This window comes from Oncorhynchus mykiss, chromosome 23, assembly GCF_057628025.1.
Source record: "Oncorhynchus mykiss isolate SJ-2025 chromosome 23, ASM5762802v1, whole genome shotgun sequence".
In the NCBI taxonomy this organism is placed as follows: Eukaryota; Metazoa; Chordata; class Actinopteri; order Salmoniformes; family Salmonidae; genus Oncorhynchus; species Oncorhynchus mykiss.
In genome coordinates, this window is record NC_143044.1 from 22,302,967 (window position 1) to 22,327,000 (window position 24,034).

General features: G+C 41.9%; 1 protein-coding gene across 2 annotated transcripts in view; it reads right to left on the bottom strand.

The window, feature by feature from the left end:
* Window positions 1-16,968: 16,968 nt before the first annotated feature.
* Window positions 16,969-24,034, bottom strand: part of LOC110502589 (heterogeneous nuclear ribonucleoprotein L-like) — a 54,430-nt gene continuing 47,364 nt past the window's right edge. The window contains exons 7-14 of one of the 2 annotated variants that reach the window (XR_016491003.1): window positions 22,522-22,624; window positions 21,790-21,861; window positions 21,064-21,275; window positions 20,724-20,845; window positions 20,120-20,321; window positions 19,502-19,559; window positions 19,296-19,394; window positions 16,969-18,678 (exon numbers count right to left, since the gene is read on the bottom strand). Coding sequence is in view for 1 of the 2 variants with exons in the window: in XM_090217069.1 (XP_090073195.1) it covers window positions 18,623-18,678; window positions 19,296-19,394; window positions 19,502-19,559; window positions 20,120-20,321; window positions 20,724-20,845; window positions 21,064-21,275; window positions 21,790-21,861 (821 nt within the window). In the remaining variant the exon portion in view is untranslated. The remainder of the gene's footprint in view (window positions 18,679-19,295; window positions 19,395-19,501; window positions 19,560-20,119; window positions 20,322-20,723; window positions 20,846-21,063; window positions 21,276-21,789; window positions 21,862-22,521; window positions 22,625-24,034) is intronic. The other variant, XM_090217069.1, reaches the window with a different exon arrangement.

Below are 24,034 nucleotides of genomic sequence, written 5' to 3' on the forward strand. Positions count from 1 at the left end.
GTCATACTGGTGGTATACGGTCTGATATACCACTGCTTTCAGCCAATCAGCATTCAGGACTCGAACCACCCAGTTTTTAAGGAGCTATACAGAGCCCTCCTCTTTGTTACAAAATACGGGAGGCGCACAGCGACGCGGTAGGGAGCTCAATTTGGCCTCTGCATGCCTTCAAAGGCTCCGCAATTGCCATATAGCCTAAAATAACGAAAGAAAAACTTCAATGCACAAGAATGATACCTTTATGGATTGTTTTAAGGTATTGTTTTTTCTTTATTCAACCCGGCCGCATCCCACCTTCCCTTCGTCCACACAATATGTAATGATCCTAAACCTGCCTGCCCTGCGGCAGGTTGAGTCAACCCGCGCACCACTAATGTTATCAATATATCAGTATACGGCCTCTTGTGGACTCTAAACACAAAATCCTGTGAGTGTTGGAGTGTGCCCCTGGCTGTCCATAAAATAAAAACAATACAATTGTGAGGGTAGCAGAAGGATAGGAGTAATAACAAACAAAATATAACTACTGTAAAATAGATTGTGTCCGTAATATGTACAGTACCAGCCAAAAGTTTTGACACGCCTACTCATTCCAGGGTTTTTCTTTATTTTTACTATTTTCTACATTGTAGAATAATAGTGAAGACATCAAAACAATGAAATAATACATATTTATATGTATTATAGATCCATCCCCATTAGCTGCTGCTCTTCCTGGAATCATGAAGTAACCAAAAAAGTGTTAAACGTTTTGATGTCTTCACTATTATTCTACAATGTGGAAAATAATTTTAAAAAAAATAAAAACCTTGAATGAGTAGGTGCGTCCAAACGTTTGACTGATACAAAACTCAGCAAAAAAAGAAACGTCCTCTCACTGTCAACTGCGTTTAGTTTCAGCAAACTTAACATGTGTAAATATTTGTATGAACATAACAAGATTCAACAACCGAGACATAAACTGAACAAGTTCCACAGACATGTGACTAACAGGAATTGAATAATGTGTCCCTGAACAAAGTGGGGGTCAAAATCAAAAGTAACAGTCAGTATCTGGTGTGGCCACCAGATGCATTAAGTACTGCAGTGCATCTCCTCCTCATGTACTGCACCAGATTTGCCAGTTCTTGCTGTGAGATGTTACCCCACTCTTCCACCAAGGCACCTGCAAGTTCCCAGACATTTCTGGGGGGAATGGCCCTAGCCCTCACCCTCCGATCCAACAGGTCCCAGTATAATGCTATTTTCTTCGACGATGAACGCAAATCCGACCATCACCCCGGTGAGACAAAACCGCGACTCGTCAGTGAAGAGCACTTTTTGCCAGTCCTGTCTGGTCCAGTGACGGTGGGTTTGTGCCCATAGGCAATGTTATTGCCGGTGATGTCTGGTGAGGACTTGCCTTACAACAGGCCTACGAGCCCTCAGTCCAGCCTCTCTCAGCCTATTGCGGACAGTCTGAGCACTGATGGAGGGATTGTGCGTTCCTGGTGTAACTCGGGAAGTTGTTGTTGCCATCCTGTACCTGCCCTGCAGGTGTGATGTTCGGATGTACCAATCCTGTGCAGGTGTTGTTACACGTGTTACACGATCAGCTGTCCGTCCTGTCTCCCTGTAGCACTGTCTTAGGTGTCTCACAGTACGGACATTGCAATTTATTGCAGCATGCCAAAGGCACGTTCACTCAGATGAGCAGGGACCCTGGGCATCTTTCTTTTGGTGTTTTTCCAGAGTCAGTAGAAAGGCCTCTTTAGTGTCCTAAGTTTTCATAACTGTGACCTTAATTGCCTACCATCTGTAAGCTGTTAGTGTCTTAACGACCGTTCCACAGGTGCATGTTCATTAATTGTTTATGGTTCATTGAACAAGCATGGGAAACAGTTTAAACCCTTTACAATGAAGATCTGTGAAGTTATTTTGATTTTTACAAATTATCTTTGAAAGACAGGGTCCTGAAAAGGGACTTTTTGCTGAGTTCATATATATATATATATACAGTGCCTTGCGAAAGTATTCGGCCCCCTTGAACTTTGCGACCTTTTGCCACATTTCAGGCTTCAAACATAAAGATATAAAAGTTTTCAGTTTTCAGTTCTTTCCACAGATTCTCGATTGGATTCAGGTCTGGACTTTGACTTGGCCATTCTAACACCTGGATATGTTTATTTTTGAACCATTCCATTGTAGATTTTGCTTTATGTTTTGGATCATTGTCTTGTTGGAAGACAAATCTCCGTCCCAGTCTCAGGTCTTTTGCAGACTCCATCAGGTTTTCTTCCAGAATGGTCCTATATTTGGCTCCATCCATTTTCCCATCAATTAAACCATCTTCCCTGTCCCTGCTGAAGAAAAGCAGGCCCAAACCATGATGCTGCCACCACCATGTTTGACAGTGGGGATGGTGTGTTGCTTTTACGCCAAACATAACGTTTTGCATTGTTGCCAAAAAGTTAAATTTTGGTTTCATCTGACCAGAGCACCTTCTTCCACATGTTTGGTGTGTCTCCCAGGTGGCTTGTGGCAAACTTTAAACGACACTTTTTATGGATATCTTTAAGAAATGGCTTTCTTCTTGTCACTCTTCCAGAAAGGCCAGATTTGTGCAATATACGACTGATTGTTGTCCTATGGACAGAGTCTCCCACCTCAGCTGTAGATCTCTGCAGTTCATCCAGAGTGATCATGGGCCTCTTGGCTGCATCTCTGATCAGTCTTCTCCTTGTATGAGCTGAAAGTTTAGAGGGACGGCCAGGTCTTGGTAGATTTGCAGTGGTCTGATACTCCTTCCATTTCAATATTATCGCTTGCACAGTGCAATAAAATAAATGGCGTTCCACTTCATGATTGTGTCCCACTTGTTGTTGATTCTTCACAAAAAAATACAGTTTTATATCTTTATGTTTGAAGCCTGAAATGTGGCAAAAGGTCGCAAAGTTCAAGGGGGCCGAATACTTTCGCAAGGCACTGTATATATACACATACAGTGGCAAGAAAAAGTATGTGAACCCTTTGGAATTACCCGGATTTCTGCATAAATTGGTCATACAATTTGATCTGATCTTCATCTAAGTCACAACAATAGACAAACACAGTCTGGTTAAACTAATAACACACTAAAAATGATATGTTTTCATGTCTTTATTGAACACAACTTGTAAACATTCACAGTGTAGGGTGGAAAAAATATGTGACCCTTTGGATTTAATATCTGGTTGACCCTCCTTTGGCAGCAATAAACTCAACATTTTCTGTAGTTGCGGATCAGACCTGCACAATGGTCAGGAGGAGTTTTGGACCTTTCATCTTTACAAAACTGTTTCAGTTTAGAAATATTCTTGGGATGTTTGGTGTGAACCGCTCTCGAGGTCATGCCACAGCATTGGAAATCGGGTTGAGGTCAGAACTCTGACTGGGCCACTCCAGAAGGCGTATTTTCTTCTGTTGAAGCCATTCTGTTGTTGATTTACTTCTGTGTTTTGGGTCGTTGTCCTGTTGCACCAGCCAACTTCTGTTGAGCTTCAATTGGCTGACAGATAGCCTTACATTCTCTTGCAAAATGTCTTGATAAACTTGGGAATTCATTTTTCCATCGATGATATCAAGCTTTCCAAGCCCTGAGGCAGCAAAGCAGCCCCAAACCATGATGCTCCCTCCACCATACTTTACAGCTGGGATGAGGTTTTGATGTTGGTGTGCTGTGCCTTTTTGTCTCCACACATAGTGTTGTGTGTTCCTTCCAAACAACTCAACTTTAGTTTAATCTGTCCACAGAATATGTTACCAGAAGCGCTGTGGAACATCCATGTGCTTTTTTGCGAACTTCAGACGTGCAGCAATGTTTTTTTTTGGACAGCAGTGGCTTCTTCCGTGGTGTCCTCCTAGGAACACCATTCTTGTTTAGTGTTTTATGTATCGTAGACTCGTCAACAGAGATGTGAGCATGTTCCAGAGATTTCTGTAAGTGTTTAGCTGACCCTCTAGGATTCTTCTTAACCTCTTTGAACATTCTGCTCTGTGCTCTTGCAGTCATCTTTGCAGGACGGCCCCTCCTAGGGACGATAGCAACAGTGCTGAACTTTCTCCATTTATAGACAATTTGTCTACCGTGGACTGATGAACATCAAGGCTTTTAGAGATACTTTTGTAACCCTTTCCAGTTTTATGCAAATCAATAAGTCTTCATCTTAGGTCTTCTGAGATCTCTTTTGTTCGAGGCCTAGGGATTAACATACTTTTTCCAACCTACACTGTGAATGTTTAAACAATTTATTCAATATAGACAAGAAAAACACAACAATTTGTGTGTTATTAGTATAAGCACACTGTGTTTGTCTATTGTTGTGACTAAGATGAAGATCAGATAAAATGTTATGACTAATTTATGCAGAAAACCACGTAATTCCAAAAGATTCACATACTTTTTCTTGCCACTGTATATACACTACCATTCAAAAGTTTGGGGTCACTTAGAAATGTCCTTGTTTTTGAAAGAAAAGCACTTTTTTTTGTCCATTAAAATAACATAAAATTGATCAGCAATACAGTGTAGACATTGTTAATGTTGTAAATGACTACTGTAGCTGGAAACGGCTGATTTTTAAAGGAATATCTACGTAGGTGTACAGAGGCCCATTATCAGCAACCATCACTCCTGTGTTCCAATGGCACGTTGTGTTAGCTAATCCAAGTTGATCATTTTAAAAGGCTAATTGATCATTAGAAAATCCTTTTGCAATTATGTTAGCACAGCTGAAAACTGTTATTCTGATTGAAGAAGCAATAAAACTGGTTGAGTATCTGGAGCAATGGTTGCTGATAATGGGACTCTGTACGCCTATGTAGATATTCAATAAAAAATCTGCCATTTCCAGCTACAATAGTAATTTAGAACATTAACAATGTCTACACTTTATTTCTGATCGTTATTTTCATGGACAAAAAAATGTATTTTCTTTCAAAAACAAGGACATTCATTTCTAAGTGAACCCAAACTTCACTTAAAAAAACAATTGAATCCATTTTAGAATAAGTCTGTAATGTGAAAGAAGTCAAGGGATGTGAATACATTCTGAAGGCACTGTATGTGTATATATATTTCCCCCAAAATATACGGGACATTGGAAATGATGCAAACAATTACATTGATAGAGGCTTCAATCTATCTGCAATATTAAAGCTGATCTACACCCCAAAAAATGTATAATAATAATTGTGCTGACTAGTTTGCTTCTTATAAGGAATTTGATGTAGGGTATAGCATTTGCTTTTGACAATTGAACTTTATTTGTTTATTTTGGTTAGCTTTAATTTTAAATACCTCATTTCTAATATAGGCTAATGTCTATAGAAGAGTCTCCTAAAAAATACAAATAATTTAGACTCTACACACCGATAGCTTTAGTTATTTAAGTTTCCAAATGCCTTTCTCGCATTCATAAATATCAGATGTGGAGGTGATTCTCAAATGAGAAGTTGCAAAGGAGACTGGGTCATTCAAACCAGGCCACACAGAAATTAAGTCTCGGTTTGGTTGAATAATGCTTCAGGCTTAGCAGAGCATTTTTAGAGGCAGAGGAGAGAATGAAATGAGTGCACTGTAAGCTACAAGTGTGGGATCTTAATTTGATCACTCTTTTGTTGCTGACATGCGGTTATATGAGCAGTATTGCTCTCTTCATGTAGTCAAATTTTGGCCAGCTAATAGCATAACCACCACAGTATGTAGGTGTTCCTTCTGTATATACACCCAGAGAAGACTTAAAAGCTGAAGTTGTCTCTAAATGTACCCATATTTTTTACTTGGCCTATTGATTCTAGCAGCAGTGGCAGGTGGGGTTTGTGGTGAGGGGGAGAGAGAAAGAAACCATTTTGTATTCTTCAAAGAGTAGACCAAGGATTGCTAGTACCCGCAGTGCACTTGAGAGAAACTGATAGATCTACTTACATCACTGTCCTCTGCTCACACTGCTCTCTAGACAATTAGAGGAGAAAATTAGGTCAGCGAGGATGAGGTGGGAACTTGAGAGCTCTGTAGACCCATCATAGACCTACCATAGAGGGACTAAGGAAATCACATAGTCTACTGAAAAATGTGTATACTGTATATAGCCCATGGAGCTGACTGGATTCTGTATCGGTTTATCTTTGTCTAGCCATTATTGTTAGCAGTAGTACACATTGAAGCACATTAAAAACCAATACAACTCTTTGGTTTAGAGGTGCATTCTGCTATTTACCTCACTTCATATAATTTGCTTCCTGCTATCACTATTTGGATAAGAGCAGTAAACATCTAGTAACGTTGATTGAGGAAATGGTCTCCTTGTGGAACAGAACAAACACAATAAAACAGGAGCTGGCCCTCAAGATTGTTCAGGTCTTCACCTAATTCTGCTTCAGTTGTTTGAAAGTCAACAAAGTCATGGCATGGCAAAATAAATAAAATGTATGGAATGATGTCTATTGTTTATCTATCTATCTATCTCTCTCTATTTATCTATATCTCTCTCTGTCTATATATATATACAGTGCCTTGCGAAAGTATTCGGCCCCCTTGAACTTTGCGACCTTTTGCCACATTTCAGGCTTCAAACATAAAGATATAAAACTGTATTTTGTTGTGAAAAATCAACAAGTGGGACACAATCATGAAGTGGAACACCATTTATTGGATATTTCAAACTTTTTTAACAAATCAAAAACTGAAAAATTGGGCGTGCAAAATTATTCAGCCCCCTTAAGTGAATACTTTGTAGCGCCACCTTTTGCTGCGATTACAGCTGTAAGTCGCTTGGGGTATGTCTCTATCAGTTTTGCACATCGAGAGACTGACATTTTTTCCCATTCCTCCTTGCAAAACAGCTCGAGCTCAGTGAGGTTGGATGGAGAGCATTTGTGAACAGCAGTTTTCAGTTCTTTCCACAGATTCTCGATTGGATTCAGGTCTGGACTTTGACTTGGCCATTCTAACACCTGGATATGTTTATTTTTGAACCATTCCATTGTAGATTTTGCTTTATGTTCTGGATCATTGTCTTGTTGGAAGACAAATCTCCGTCCCAGTCTCAGGTCTTTTGCAGGTTTTCTTCCAGAATGGTCCTGTATTTGGCTCCATCCATCTTCCCATCAATTTTAACCATCTTCCCTGTCCCTGCTGAAGAAAAGCAGGCCCAAACCATGATGCTGCCACCACTATGTTTGACAGTGGGGATGGTGTGTTCAGTGTGATGAGCTGTGTTGCTTTTACGCCAAACATAACGTTTTGCATTGTTGCCAAAAAGTTAAATTTTGGTTTCATCTGACCAGAGCACCTTCTTCCACGTTTGGTGTGTCTCCCAGGTGGCTTGTGGCAAACTTTAAACAACACTTTTTATGGATATCTTTAAGAAATGGCTTTCTTCTTGCCACTCTTCCATAAAGGCCAGATTTGTGCAATATACGACTGATTGTTGTCCTATGGACAGAGTCTCCCACCTCAGCTGTAGATCTCTGCAGTTCATCCAGAGTGATCATGGGCCTCTTGGCTGCATCTCTGATCAGTCTTCTCCTTGTATGAGCTGAAAGTTTAGAGGGACGGCCAGGTCTTGGTAGATTTGCAGTGGTCTGATACTCCTTCCATTTCAATATTATCGCTTGCACAGTGCTCCTTGGGATGTTTAAAGCTTGGGAAATCTTGTTGTATCCAAATCCGGCTTTAAACTTCTTCACAACAGTATCTCGGACCTGCCTGGTGTGTTCCTTGTTCTTCATGATGCTCTCTGCTCTTTTAACGGACCTCTGAGACTATCACAGTGCAGGTGCATTTATACGGAGACCTGATTACACACAGGTGGATTGTATTTATCATCATTAGTCATTTAGGTCAACATTGGATCATTCAGAGATCCTCACTGAACTTCTGGAGAGAGTTTGCTGCACTGAAAGTAAAGGGGCTGAATAATTTTGCACGCCCAATTTTTCAGTTTTTGATTTGTTAAAAAAGTTAAAAATATCCAATAAATGTCGTTCCACTTCATGATTGTGTCCCACTTGTTGTTGATTCTTCACAAAAAAATACCTTGCCCGACGCCCGGGTGGACATGGAAGCAAGGGCACCCATAACCACCAGGACCAGCACACACACCGCTCACAGTATCAAACCAAAAGCACAAAACATAAATAACTAAACACAAAACATACAATAATCACAGCCCCACCTTCACCTCTGATTGGAGGACCTCTAACATTTGTTTGCAAAGCTGTCATCAAGTGTGCAAAGCTGTCATTAACGCAAAAGGTGGCTATTTGAAGAATCTCAAATATAAAATATATTTTGATTTGTTTAACACTTTTTTGGTTACTACATGATTCCATATGTGTTATTTCATAGTTTTGATGTCTTCACTATTATTCTACAATGTAGAAAATAGTAAAAATAAAGATAAACCCTTGAATGAGTAGGTGTTCTAAAACTTTTGACTTGTAGTGTATGTGTAGGCTATGCATTTATCCCAACACTCATTAATTCTAACCTTCAGACAGCCACAGATAAATACCATCTTTCCCAGTAAATCATCATTCTAATATTTCCTCTTGCAATACATACATCCCTCCATTCTACCATGGTGTCTCGCTAAGGACTTGAATCTCCCCATCTGCAACATTTCTGCCGAAAATGCCCTGAAAATAAACATTTTACCCAAGATCACAATATTTCCTATTAACTGACTATAGGTCTTCAAATCCCCCAACAATACAGTTTGGAGGTCCTGATGTGATGACATAACAATCATTCTTGGAGCTGACTGCCAAAAAAAAGCAACCTATGGACAGTAGCCTACCAAAAGAGAGGCTCTATTGATTCTGTTTCCACTGACAGAGTCTGCACCGGTCTGACTGTTTGATGCCCCCCATACTGAGCGTTCTTTTTGTAGCGGTAATTTCATATAATAGCTTATATTGAAAATAACAAATTGATCCATCAATTGTTGTTTTGTTTATCAGTTCCTAGACCAAATGCCATGGTATTGGGATATCGAAAATCTGTTCCCAACTATCTTGAATTTTATGAGGCTATTGTTCGTGTTCACGCTCGATTTCTTCAAGGGCAAGGACAAACCTCTGTCATAAATTCATTCTGAATAGGAGAGGTGACACAGAAGGGCATGCTAAATGTGATGATCAGTCACTGTACAGTAAGTGGAGGTCCATAATGTAATGAATAGCTGTGAGTGTTTTGCAAAATGTGAGACATATGCATTATAATCCTTCAACACTGACACAATAAAAAGAACAAGCACAAGATAACCCTCTATTTGATTAATTTCAGCTAGTCAGACATCCACAAACTTGCTTTCGTAGCCTAATTTGTCAGATAGTGTGTTTGTATTGGCAGGGCTTGAACTTGGCTCTCTCCCCAGGGTTCATGGGAGTTATATAAATGAGTTCATTAAAAGTTGGGCAGAGGGTTATTAGGAAGTGAATATTTCTCCTTAAAGCTGTATCAACCCATTCACTTACCTCCAGTAGTCCTCTTTGACACTAGGGCCCAGCTTGACCCTGTCCATACAAAGTCTGCATTGCCGCACACACTGTAACGCTGCGTGCACACAGGATGCTCATTACATTGGCGTACGGTACATTTTGCGTAATTGTCGCAATCCTTGTGCCGCATTACAACAAAAAGGATCACGCTACACATTAGCACCTTCTGCAGTGGCTTATCTACTTTGTTTCTGATACCACACTGCAAAGCAACGCACAAGTTGGAAAAACCCAACACCTGCGACATACTGCACACACCACAACCTGGCAGATGAGTCGCAGCTGTGCGGCTTGCCTCTGAAATGAATGAACTTCCTGACCAGAGCTCACTGGTGAGTGATGCTGGACTGGCGTGGTATGACTGTCCGCCGGATGGCTCAAGGTGGGATTCACAGCTGCCCTCAAATAACCTCTCACAGTGCTATAAAAGATTTACTCAACCCAAGATAAAGGCTGCGGTCGGGTATCCGGGCAGGTGGCACTGGACCAACACACACTCTCAGGATACAGTAAACACACACATGTGATAAACTCACACATATGCCTACGCACACACACACACACACACACACACACACACACACACACACACACACACACACACACACACACACACACACACACACACACACACACACACACACACACACACACACACACACACACACACACACACACACACACACACCCAAAGGCCAGGACAACTGAGCCAGGATTAAATGTGGCATTTTGGTTCTCCTGAAGGACTTTTCCCATGTGTAACATGCTCCTCTGCCGTTATACAATGTCAGCTTACAGGAGAGCCATCAAGCCTTGTACATGAGGCTAGAATCACAATGGATTTGTTACTGGGAATCTACTGTATGAAGAGACAAGGATCTCTTTGTGTATCTCTGGGCTCAACGGCACCTGTTTACGTAGATAGGTCTGGCTCCCCTATAAAACTGGGCCACATAGAGCTGAAGGACATCTGTGCTAATTTTGACTTCCTCATTGGAGTCCCTCTCTGCGCTCTTGTGAAGTCTGTGTAAGTTCATAGCTAATATCTTCCTCCTAAATCCTTGCTCTTGGTTTATATCACTCATAATACTTTAAGTGCTGACCATAAGACGCAGTGATGATAAAAACATGCATACAGCCTTAATATGCTAATGAGTCTTTGACCTGCACTGCGTTCCAAAGAGAAATGATGAGTGGGTCAGTGGCTAAATAAAGAAAATCAGGGAACTGGAAAAGGCCTCAGCAGAGAGAGGCTCAGGCTGGACTAATCTGTTCTACTTCTATTCTTAGAGTGTCGCAGCAGGCTAAAGAAATATGAGAGACCCACACAGGGAGAGCAACAGGCGCTGTTAATTTAGAGGGTCACTAGAGAGACCAGCACCCCCCAATGGGTTACTGGGTACCAGGGGGGATTTTAATAATACAAATAATAATAATAAAAGAAAATGAGTGTGCAGAAAAGCTACCCAGCTAACAACATTTTTGTAATGTAACACATAATGTTCCCCTAATGTTTGAGTGTCCAGTTTTTCGTTAGTTAGGTGGAACATTCTATCTATGTTAGCAAAACCCTTCTAAGAACATTTGTAGCATGTTTTGGTGGTAAAGTTAGGAGAACATTGCCTTATTGTCAAACATAAATGATCTACAACGTGGTTACCATTTTCTAAGAATATACAACAGTAATGTCCTAAACACGTTTAAGGGACGTTGCAAGAACACGAGGTTGGCGGCGCCATAATTGGGGAGGACAGGCTTGTGGTAACAGCTGGAGCGGAATCAGTGGAATGGTATCAAATACATCAGTTTTCTGGGGGTTAGGAGAGCATTACATCAACGTCACATCAAACATACACAGGACATGGTTGTCATGTTTTCACAATATAAGATATTAATGTTCTAGACACGTTTCATAAAAACATTTCTTTGCATCAGTCCCAAATAAATATTCTTCCTCCCAAACAATTACATTACACCTTGTTACTGTTGCCACAGCCATGAAGGACTTGAATGGTGAACTACTGATCCATTCACAGCTCTTTTTACACGTTGGCAAGGTTAGGAATACTCACACACAGTGCTTTTAACTTGACATATCTGACACATGATTACATTCTGCATGTTCATTTATACAATCACTATTCTTCAACATGTGCCTAGGGGGGAGGGGTTAGGGTTTCTTCTAGACAGGGCCTAACTATACTGGCCCGATAAGCACATGACCTAAAGATAACTATTTTTGGGACAGTGGTTAGGTCATTGGTGCTGGTGGCCTGGGTTTGAGACCTGCTAGGGGAGTCACCCTACTCTTGCATTCTTAGTAATATATGTTTATATCATTATTTGGCAACAGTTACAACACACCTATCTTATCTAGAAAGATGGAAATCAGCAGTGGTGTGCATTCATGGATGCCAAAGAAAGCCAGGCTTCCCCAAAAATGTACCAATACAAAAATAATAATGTTTTTCTTTTGTCTCTCTGTGTTTCATAATTTTCCTACAATTCACAAGATATTGAATGTATCTCACAGGAAAAAGCAATACAGCGCCTCTCTGTCTTTCTATGTGTAAGACATCTATTTGATGCTGTCAGGTCCAAACGACTATGACCAAGCAAGTTGCCGCCCATAGCATTGAAGGCAAGGGAAGCTGGCAAGCATCTGGCCTTCCTTGACAAAAGTATAAAAAATGTGCCAATCAGTGTTGAGCTCAACTGTGAAAAGTCCTGGCACACCAAAAACAATTGTCATGGGAAGCCATCTTGGATTTGGCATCACTCCTATCAAATACCATTGAGAGCATACATCGTTGACAGATATACTTGAATTGTTGCATCTCTGTTGTTGTCCTCCAGTGGCTAGCTTGTCACATATACATGTTTAGCAGATGATATTGTGGGTGTTGCGGAATGCTTGTGTTTCTAGCTCTAACAGTGCAGTAATTTCTAAGAAGTAATATCTAACAATTTCACGACAATACACACAATACACACAAGTCTAAAGTAAAGGAATGGAATTAAGAAAAATAAATATTTGGGCGAGCAATGTCAGAGCGGCATAGACTAAGATACTGTAGAATAGGATATAATACAGTATATATATACAGTGGGGCAAAAAAGTATTTAGTCAGCCACCAATTGTGCAAGTTCTCCTACTTAAAAAGATGAGAGAGGCCTGTAATTTTCACCATAGGTACACTTCAACTATGACAGACAAAATGAGAAAAAAAATCCAGAAAATCACATTGTAGGATTTTTATGAATTTATTTGCAAATTATGGTGGAAAATAAGTAGAGAGGAGGATGGCATTGACATTTCTCTACAAGTAGGGGGAGTCAATATGTTTTTCTACTTGCACGAACACGCACGTACGTACACACACACACACACACACACACAGAGAAATCAGAACCATGGACAGCCACATCATATTTAACTTATGTGGATTGGACTAAATTGTTTTTGGTATCTTTTAGTTGCCACTGTATTAGACTAAGCAGAGGTGATTTGGTGATGTTGAAATGTTGAAGTTGAAATGGTGCTGGAATAGTGGAGGCAGCTCTTGTTTTCTTTGCGACTTGCGGTAACCAGTGTATTACTTTCAGAAACATATCTCTACCTGCGAGTGTATGTATACATTATTTATTAAAGCCTTGTCTCATGCTAACGAAATTCGTGCTGTTGTCTAACTCATTTCCAATAGGCTATCAAGCTGAAAAAAATCTAAGAAAGATGGCAGCTGTATTACTGACCATTGTGCTCCCTCTACGGCCTCTAGGTCACCAGGCTACTCGTTTATGGCGCACACCTGTCACCAGCATTGCGTGCATTTGCGCATAATGACACTCACCTGGATTCCATCACCTCCTTGATTACCTGCCCTTTATATGTCACTCCCTTTGGTTTCTTCCCCAGTCGTCATTTTTTTTTTCTGTTTCTTGTCGGTGCGCTGTTTGTGTTTCTTGTTTTGTTTAGTTTAGTTTAGTTTATTTATTAAATGTATTCACTCCCTGAACTTGCATCCCGACTCTCAACGTTACAATTACCTCTCTTAACATTTTCCTTGTGTAAATGCTCCCATTATTTTCGAGTTAATTGAGTAGAACGAGGACAACATTTTAGTCAAATGCAAACTCCGCAAAGACCGCGTTGATTTCTTTGTCCAGAAACATATCAAACCTAATCAAGCTTCTGGAGGTTGTGCACAAAGGCACAAAGCTGGAAGCCAAAGTTCAATAAATGTGTGAAAGAGGAAAAATCTATACACATTACTATACACATTATTGTAATAAACAAAGATGCATAAATAATATTTCCAATTTCTAATGACATTTCCATATAAACAATCAAAATGTCTGATAAATGCAATTCAAAACATCAATAATGACATTAACATATACTGAACAAAAGTATAAACGCAACATTAAATAATTTCCACGATTTTACTGAGTTACAGTTAGCCTGCGGCTATGGAACCCTGACCTGTTCACCGGACGTGCTACCTGTCCCAGACCCTGCTGTTTTCAACTCTCCTGAGACAGCAGGAGCGGTAGAGATACTCTCAATGATCGGCTATGAAAAGCCAACTGACATTTACTCCTGAGGTGCTGACTTGTTGCACCCTCGACAACTACTGTGATTATTATTATTTGACCATGCTGGTAATTTATGAACGTTTATGAACAGAACTTGGCCATATTATGTTATAATCTCCACCCGGCACAGCCAGAAGAGGACTGGCCACCCCTCATAGCCTGGTTCCTCTCTAGGTTTCTTCCTAGGTTTTGGCCTTTCTAGGGAGTTTTTCCTAGCCACCGTGCTTCTACACCTGCATTGCTTGCTGTTTAGGGTTTTAGGCTGGGTTTCTGTACAGCACTTTGATCTATCAGCTGATGTAAGAAGGGCCATATAAATACATTTGATTTGATTAGGACCTCATTTATGGATTTCACAACTGGGCAGGGGCGCAGCCATGGGTGGGCCTGGTACGGCATAGGCCCACCCACTGGAGAGCCAAACCCAACCAGTCAGAATACTATTTTTTTCTTCCCTACAAAAAAGGCTTTATTACAGACATAAATAGTCCTCAGCGCCACGGTTGAGAGGCCAGTTGGATGTACTGCCAAATTCTTTAAAACAACGTATTGTTGTAGAGAAATTACATTAAATTATCTGGCAACAGCTCTGTTGGAGATTCCTGCAGTCAGCATGCCAATTGCACGCTCCCTCAAAACTTGAGACATCTGTGGCATTGTGTTGTGTGACAAAAGTGCACATTTTAGTGTGGCCTTTTATTGTCCCCAGCACAAGGTGCACCTGTGTAATGATCAGGCTGTTTAATCAGCTTCTTGAAATGCCACACCTGTCAGGTGAATGGATTATCTTGGCAAAGGAGAAATGCTCACTAACAGTGATATAAACAAATTTGTGCACAACATTTGAGAGAAATAAGCTTTTTGTGCTTATGGAACATTTTCTGGATCTTCTATTTCAGCTCATGACAAATGAGACCCACACTTTACATGATGCGTTTATATTTTTGTTCAGTATGTATTGCTAAGAATGTGAGAGTAGGGTGACTCCCCTAGCAGGTCTCAAACCCACGCCACCAATTCCAAACACCCTAACCACTGTCCTAATAAGGATATCTGTAGGGAATGTGCTTATTGGGACAGTGTAGTTAGGCCCTGTCTAGAAGAAAACCTAACCCAATATTTCCCAAACTCAGTCCTAGGTACCCCAAGGGCTGCACGTTTTGGTTTTTGCCCTGGCATTACACAGCTGATTCAAATTATCAAAGCTTGATAATTAGATGATTATTTGAATCAGCTGTGTAGTGCTAGGGCAGAAAAACAAAATGTGCAGCCCTTGGGGTACCTAGGACCGAGTTTGGGAAACACTGCCCTAACCCCTCCTTCCTACAGTAGGCACTTGTGTAGATCTGAAACAACTTGATAGGTGTAAGCAATAGGGTGAATACACTTTGAAGTAAATCTCAGCTCTGTTAAAAGTACACTCAAGAAAATAGTTTATTGATCCTAGTGATTCAGGAGTATCATTAAAACAGGTTGATATGCACCACCAAAATTAGACAACTACACGGAAAGCCCTTAAATTGTTGAAATAAGTAAATAAAATCAATGATGAGAGAATAGCCAGACTAACTGAAACCTGGCATGGGCATGGTGGCGTAGCAGAAGGATCAGAATACCACGAATAAAGATGTAGTGACTTTAAATCATAGGTGAGGACATGTTGAAGAATGATTACTGTATAAATGAACATGCACAATGTAATTGTGTGTCAAATGCGTAAGTTTAAAAGACTGTATGTTAAAAACGATCCCTTGCCAACAGACAAAGAGCTATGAATGCATCAGTGGTTCATCAATCAGGGCATCGATTGGCTCGGCAACAGTGATGGGTAAAGACATTTCTTTTGGGACACATACAAGCTCTTGCAACGTTCCTGTGAAACTTGTCTAGACATGAATATCTTGTGTTCTGAGAACATGACAACCATGTTCTGTGTAATGTATGTTTGGTGGGATGTTGATGGAGTATTCTCCTAACCCTCAGAAAACTGGACAAAGGATTGTTCTTGCAATATTCTCATGAAACACGCCTAGAACATTCATATTTTTTATTCTGAGAACATGGCAACCCTGTTATGTGTATGTTCGGTGGGACGTTGATGGGAGGATTCTCCTAACCCTCAGAAAACTGGACACATGAATGTTCTTGCAACGTTCCCAGGAAATGTGTCTATCACATTCATATCTTAAGTTCTGTGAGCATGGTAACCATGTTGTGGGTAAGTTCTATTTGACATTAAGGGAACCGTCTCTTGGGAAATTTCCTTGCACATCACGGGAACATTTCTGTGAGAACGTTAGTTAATGACCTAATGAGACTGAAGGGAACATTCTCTAAAGTTGTGGGTAGAGACCAGGCTGGAGTGTGAAAGAGAGAGATTGTGTGGGGGTGGAGAGAGGTGTTTGTGAGTGTGTGCCCACTTGGGTTTGTATAAGTTTATGTTTTTCTTGGTTTTTCAGTTAAGAGAGCAAGACATGTTTGTTATTTCAGTACATGTCACTAGCTGTGCACAGTATCTCATCTGAAAGGAAAAATAACTAGCATGAAATGTTACTGTGTGTGTATGCCTCCGTTTCCATCCTTCCATTTCCTCTTCTTTTGTCCCTTCCTCCCAACCAGCTCTCTCCACATTTAAATGTACATCTATGTTTTCTCAAGTCATGAAAAGTAAAGCTTTCGCTGTGTTTTTGACAATGTGGCTCTAGAAAGCCAGGCGGCTGCATTATTCTATTTGAACAAGTTATGCCCTCAGAGATACATTTGTGGGCAGAGGGATCCTCTGAAGTTTGTTAAAGAGGATTTGTGGGAGTGTGTTCTCAAAGCTCGTAGGGCTGGAGACTACACAATCAGTAGTGTTCATGAAGATTTTATTCTGGTGTCACTCCAATGACTATCACTGGCACAGATTACCAAACTCAAACACAAAATCCACCACAAAGACACAGACACAACGCCATTTAATGACCAGTCAGACATGGACATCATGGGTACTACCTATCTGAACATGCGTGTAGTGAGAATTTAAGACCCTCCTTACGTTTGATGATACCATTAAATGAAGCACAAGACTGCTGTTTATGGTAACTCAAGCCTTTTGAAATGTAACTCACGACGTGGAACAATTATCGAATCATAAAGATGTAAGAGGATCTGAAGACTGCTGAATGTTTAATGAGTGTCACGCTCACAGCATGCATCCAGATCCAACCAAACCCTGATCCTGATGCCTGGATAACCCTTCACTGTAGTAGCAAAAACTACAATCTGCTACTTGCAGAAAGGTTTGAATAACACCTATGTATTTGCTCACGTTATACAGTACAATATACAGAGTAGACCCATGGAATATGCTGTTAACGTGTCATTTCCTTATTTTGCAAGTAAAATGGAATTCCACAATTCTTGTACAAAGCATCTGTACAATCATATTATTTGTTACCCTCTTTGGCAGGGATGTTCCCAAATAACCTTAGGTATTTGAGTGTTTTAAAAATAAAACATATCTCTATAACATTGTTGCTATATTTGCTAATTAATCAGGAAAAGAGCTAGGGATGATGTACAATGATTCTGGATACAGCCATTTGTGAACATAAGACATATCGGCGTGCCACTAAACACTAAAACAATCCGAATGTGCTAAACTACTGACACTGAACCAGTGCAGGCGAGCCATGATACTAACACAGTACTAACACTCAAACAGAGTGCCCCAAAACACTGACATACGACACAGACCATGGGCTCTTCATGTGTAAACATCATACAAAGGCGTCATTAAACAGTCCACTCCAAAGCAAAACACCTGCTGACACAATGTCTCCAAATAAGATTGATATTCCCCCTTCCGTCCCCCGTCCCACCCCTCCATAACAGAACTTCCATTTCAATTCTATACACCTTTACATATTATCACATTACAGTGTGATTTAAAATTCATATTGACACATTGTTCCACTGAAGTAACGACTGAGTTTTTGCTGCTCAACAGAATGTGCCGAGCATAAAAGCAGCGCTGTCAACCCATAAATATGGCGACCATCTTGGATAGTCTTCCACAGCATGGGCATAATAGATGTCCTCTATCCAGTCTTCAAACACAACGCAAAAATGAACAAGTCATCTTATTCTGTCCACAACAAGTCTTTTCAGGGGTCACCTGTTAAGGTACCATGCTCAGCCCCAATGGATGCCGGGAAGAGACAGGGTGTCATCTCTCAGTTCTTAGTTCTGATTGGCTCTCTCTATACAGAGAAAACAAAAAACGAAGAGGACAAAAAATACTCCAAAATAAGAGGTGCAAGATAAAAAACCTCTTCAGCAATCTCCAGTGTTTCACACGTCTGTGTTTCAGTAGTCTTCACCTCTTCAAGAGGAGCCAGTCAGTCTGGATGAGGGCCCTCTTTATCAGTGTCTTGTCAGCTTAGTAGTCTGTCCCTCCCAGTACCATCGCTTCTCCTTCTCTCCATCTCCATCTCTCCCTCTCCTGCTGGTGCACTGGTCTTTAGAGGTGAGAGGACGTGGAGAAGCACAGCTTCAGGGTGTAGGGGTTAGAGCCATCTGGAAAAGGTCAGACACGCGAGGTTACACACATACTACACACACACTCACACATATCTCCGCACATAAACAAACACACATGATCATATGGCATGCCCACACACATGCACACTCGGTTGGGGACATTGGCAGGGAGAGTTCTGAAGACGGGAGCGTTAAGTCCGGTCTGGGAAGAGAAAAGGTGTGCAGCAGATGGTGCAGACTCCTGTCCCAGTGTGCTCCCTCTATCTCACTTCAAGCACACACACACACATCTAATCTCCCTCTCTGACAGCGACGGATTCCACAGGGCCAGGCTGAAACACCTGTGGTGCCAACCAACACAGACAGGAGAAATAATGTAAAAAAGAACCACCTGCTGCTAGAACAGACAGCATTGACAGCTTTCTCCCCCTTTGGATTTTATAACATGTCCCTCATGCTATTTCACCCAGGAAAAATATATTTATTATTTTCAGGTCTTCATGTAAGTTTGGTCTAAATCCAATTTTATGGGCATTTCTCCGACTGTATGTGGCACTATCAGTTCTCATGCTGAGAGTGACTACTAACGGTTGAGTGTTTGGTGCTAGTATGCGGTCACTGTTGAGGAAAGCAAGGCCATCTTGGTCACTTACTTGGTATTCTGATCTGGTAGTGGTTTAGGACGGTCAAGACCTCGACAGCGTGTGTCTTGGAGTCAAACTCTAACAAGCCCGAAATGGTTTTGGAGGAGGCTGACAAGAAGAGAGGAGAAAAGGACAACTTAAGTATGACAGTACACTTATCTCCTTCAACAGCCGAACACACACAAATAGAAAAAGTTAAAAAAGCCCAAACTTACGCTTTGCATCAAACATCTTGAACTTGGTGAAACCTGGCACATCATGCTCTGAGCATAACTGTAAAAAAAAAAGAACAGCTGAGATAAAGGTTGTTGCGAGACAATACTTCTGTTCTAACCACAACCACATGGTGGAGCTCTTTAGTCTCAGTCAAACTACAAACATCTTTGACAGTGAGTGACAGGCAGAACCATCAGCAGTCGTCTTCTTCTATGCAAGCTATTTTAATTGTGCAGCAAAAGAGTAGCAGGCTAATTTCACCTCTTAGCCCTATTGACAAAATATTAGATATGCACCCTCATCCCAACCACCTATCCAAGATCCAGCTGGGCCTCTGAAATGTAGGGGGAGGGGCTTGTAATAGTTCAGCACACAGGATGAGTCCATGCTAAACGTTACCCCATACGGACCTCAGAAACCCTTCCCAACACCCTACCCTGCCATCCCAGCCATACCCTCAGCAGCTGGTGCTTTCAGATGCCAGTACAAAGGATGGACTTCTGGGAGTTAATCGTTACCTTACTTCCTACATCCCGTCCCCTAGCCTTGACCTTCAACCCCTCTGTTCAGGCCTCTGCTCACACCCTCTCCACCAAAAAACCTTATCACAGCCCTACCCTCAGTAGCTGGTCCTCTGAGATGCAGGGGGGGACGTTGTAGTAGTGCAACACACAGGAGGGTGGCTGGATGATGTTCTTGGAGGCCTGGCCTTGGCTGGTGAAGCGGTTGTTCCTGGTCATGGCAAAGTCCTTATAGCTGCTGCTGCCGTCCTCCAGCTCAAACACCTGACTGGGAATGACCGCATGCTGCTTGGACACACTGGAGAGGGGGAGATGAGAAGGGAGAGGAGAGGGGGAGAGAGAGAGAGAGAGAGAAATGGAGAGGGAGGGAGTTGAAGTCCAGGTCCAAAAAGCTCCTTAACAACTTCTACCCCCAAGCCATAAGACTACTGAACAATTAATCAAATGGTCACGCAGACTATTTACATTGTTTTTACAATGCTGCTACTCTCTGTTTATTATATATGCATCGTCACTTGACCCCTACCTACATGTAAAAATGACCTCGACTAACCTGTACCCCCGCACACTGATTCTGTACCGGTAATTAGATTCGATAACAGAGAAAGAGTAATAAGATACTAGTAGGCAATAATATTAATTATGTGGTTGAATACTGCAGGTCCTAAGCTTCCCTGTAATGTACTAACAAGGAACTCACCAGACGTTGAGCCTCTTGCCAAACACCTTGATGCTGTTGAGGTGAGTGATTGCCCTGTCCACTGCATACTCATCCCCCATCTCTACTAGGGCAGTGCCTGGGACACTCTTCATGAACTTCACCTGCCACACACACAGTTTCAAACATTGTGTGCATAGCAATCCTCAAATAGATTCACGCACCTTCAGCTACACCTACTTCAAACAGAAATACTTCAAACAGAATAACACCCCCCTCTCCCCCCCCCAAAATATAAAATAAATGTTAATTCACAGACAAACTACCACAACACACACATGGATGCCCTTAAGTTCCTCCTCAGGTGGGTCCCCCTGCTGACCTTTTCAATGTTGCCATAGAGACAGAAGAGGTTGAAGATGCGGGTGCAGTTCATCTTGGCGGGGTGCAGGCCGCTCACCATGGCGACAGAGCTGGAGCCGTGGTTGTAGGAGGAACTCTGGGGCAGGGGGTAGGCCACCACCTCTGGGATGTCGTGGGAGCTCAGCTTGTACCTGCTGTTCCCTGGGAGAGGCAGCAGAGGGCAGTGTGACCCTGGAATACATAACAAAAGGGGAAAGGAGGAGCAGGGGTTACAACTTTCACTTCCACCTGGGTTGTGCTCAGCAGGCACGAAACGGGAGAAAGCATTTTGAAATGAAGGATCAGCTACTACTTTCTTGTCCTGTTCGGTCCTTATGAACACAACCCTGATGGTGAAAGGAGTGTGGAGGTGGGTTTTATTTTTCTCTACTAGCCTCTTGGGAGGTCTCTACTCCTCTCACCTTCAGATAGGGTTGAGAATCTACACCCTCCATCTGAGCAGAAGGGGTGTGTGGGAAGTGTGGATAGAGTGTGGATAGTGTGGATAATGTGGCAGTCCGGGTGTGGTAACTCGTACGTCTAAAGTTTAGTAATGATGTTAGGTACAGTGGGACTTTTTGTAAAAGGGCTTTTTAAATGAAAACATAGCTATGTATCAACCTGCGTGACATCAAAGGGGGATATGGTTGGCACACTGAGTAATAGGGTAGTGTTTTGGTGCTGGGGTTAGGAGGGGGGACCTTACCGTATCCGTTGTCTCCGTAAGAGGACGGGTGCTCCCCTAGTATGGCCTGTCTCTGTCTGCCCTTCCCACGCTCTGAAACATCAACACATTGACAGCATAGGGAGAGAGTATGAGGGAAATGACTCTGGGCTACACATTCAAATAGGAGCTATTCAAATAGACATGCTGATAAAAAGGTCATTGGAGGTAAATAAGCAAAATATAATTAGAGAAGCGACAGAAGACCTGTGACATTACAGGTGAGTCTGAATACACTGGTGATACCCCAAGTCTGTTGACATTTAACATTCATTTACATAGTAACAGTACTATAGCCATTAGGCAACATATGGAAACAATGCTATTGATTAACACACGTTAGAATATAAATCCTGGTAATACTGTGCATTAGAAGGACTCCAATGCATCCACAGTTGTACCTTTACCATGCATTAGTACTATGTTGTACTATTTGAACAGTAGTACCATGTTGTACTATTTGAACAGTAGTACTATGTTGTACTATTACATACAGAGAGAAGGAGACACCAAGACACGTAGGCCTAAAGTAGGTCTACTGTTAACCACAATGGCAATTTACTTTACTAAATACAGTTGACATCCTTCAGCAATCTATAGACAAGGAACAGTGGAGAGAAGATTCAAAAATAGAAAGAAAAAACAAAGGGCACATTTTAAACAGGGGGAAAACGTTGTTACATTTTTATACAAAGATTGGTGGAGGAAAAGTACCTGAATTACATCACTAGCGTGAACAGTCAGCAACCCCTCTCACTGAGGTCTTGGCTTTACTGGCACAGGCTGTCTCTTTCAGGACAAGTGAAACAACATCAACCTGTGTTGCATCATCAGATAGTCAGTTCACAACTGGCACAGAATCACAGAGAGATACATGGAGGCACAGGATGGACAAAGAGCAGCTGCAGTTCCATCTCCCACAAGAGCAGTCCCAACTGAGCCCTAATTAGAAGACTAACAATACAGTTGAAAAGATCAAAGAAACCTACTAGGCACAGAGGTCAATTCAGCATCTTTTCCACGTTGGTTCAAATGACGTTGATTCAACCAGTGTGTGCCCAGTGGGAACCTTCCATGTTCCATGAATCAGAGCTCCTGTTTTTCTACGTGGAAACGCAGATATTATCACTCCAATTATTCAGTTCAATAAGTTTACCTCTACAACTGAAAAGCCCCTCTATAACTTACAAGTAACCAAATCTCCTTTATTAGTCAGTAATGCTCCACTATAGCTTACAGGAACCCATCTATGTAACTATTGCAGCCAGGTCAGCTCTGTGGTTGGGGGGATGGGAGATGCCGTGTGGTATCCACAACAGTCCCCCCAGGCCAAGTCACAAGACACTCTACTGAAATGCTACATGGGTGTAAAATGATAAGGGGGATTATTAAGAGAGAGAGAACTTTCATCAGATAGTCAAAGTGACCTTCACTCACAGATTAGGGGTGTACAGCAGGGTTCACCGCCCTGTTTGCTGTGGCAGCGGAACTCATCATTACCCCCCCCCCCCCCCATCTCACCCTATGCCTCCCTCCACAGTCAGGCCTCAAACAGCATCTATTATTATACCCTGAGATCCACCCCCACCCCCCATGCCTCACAAAAACCCTCTCTCCTCTGGTCGTCCTCTGGGGGGGAGAAGAAGGGAAAACTATCCATCATTAACAACATCCTCGGAGAGACTGCAGTCTCATGCTGTGCACTCAACCTTTATTCATCCAGGTAAAGTTACCAGAGAACAGATTTGCTTTGGCAATCATAATTCCCTGGCCAACTGGTGCACTGAGCATGATTAGAGAATTAAAGCGCTGCTTCTCTTCTTGGCTGACTATTCTCCCGTTTTTTACGGAATGATCCGTTAGAATTTCAGTTGAAATTGCTAGTTATTTACCCCACCCAAGTCGACTGCTATTTCCCCCAAAGGGGCCAGGGGATGAGAGTCCCAGCAAAGTCTCCTTGCGGAGGACTGCTAGCTAAAAAGGCAGCTAATCTTCGCCGTGGGCAACAGCAATATGAACCCTGCTTTGGCTAAGGCAACTCACAGGGGACGTGATGTCACAGACAGCCTCTCTGGCTGGTCCCCATGGGATGTGAACCAGACACCATGTTGATGCACGTAGAGCATCGAACTCTAACGTGTTGTAACACCATGTTGACACCTGTTCCTAAATGCCAGGGATATAGGTTCTCTATAAGGAAAGGTGCTACAGACCAGATCACACAGTA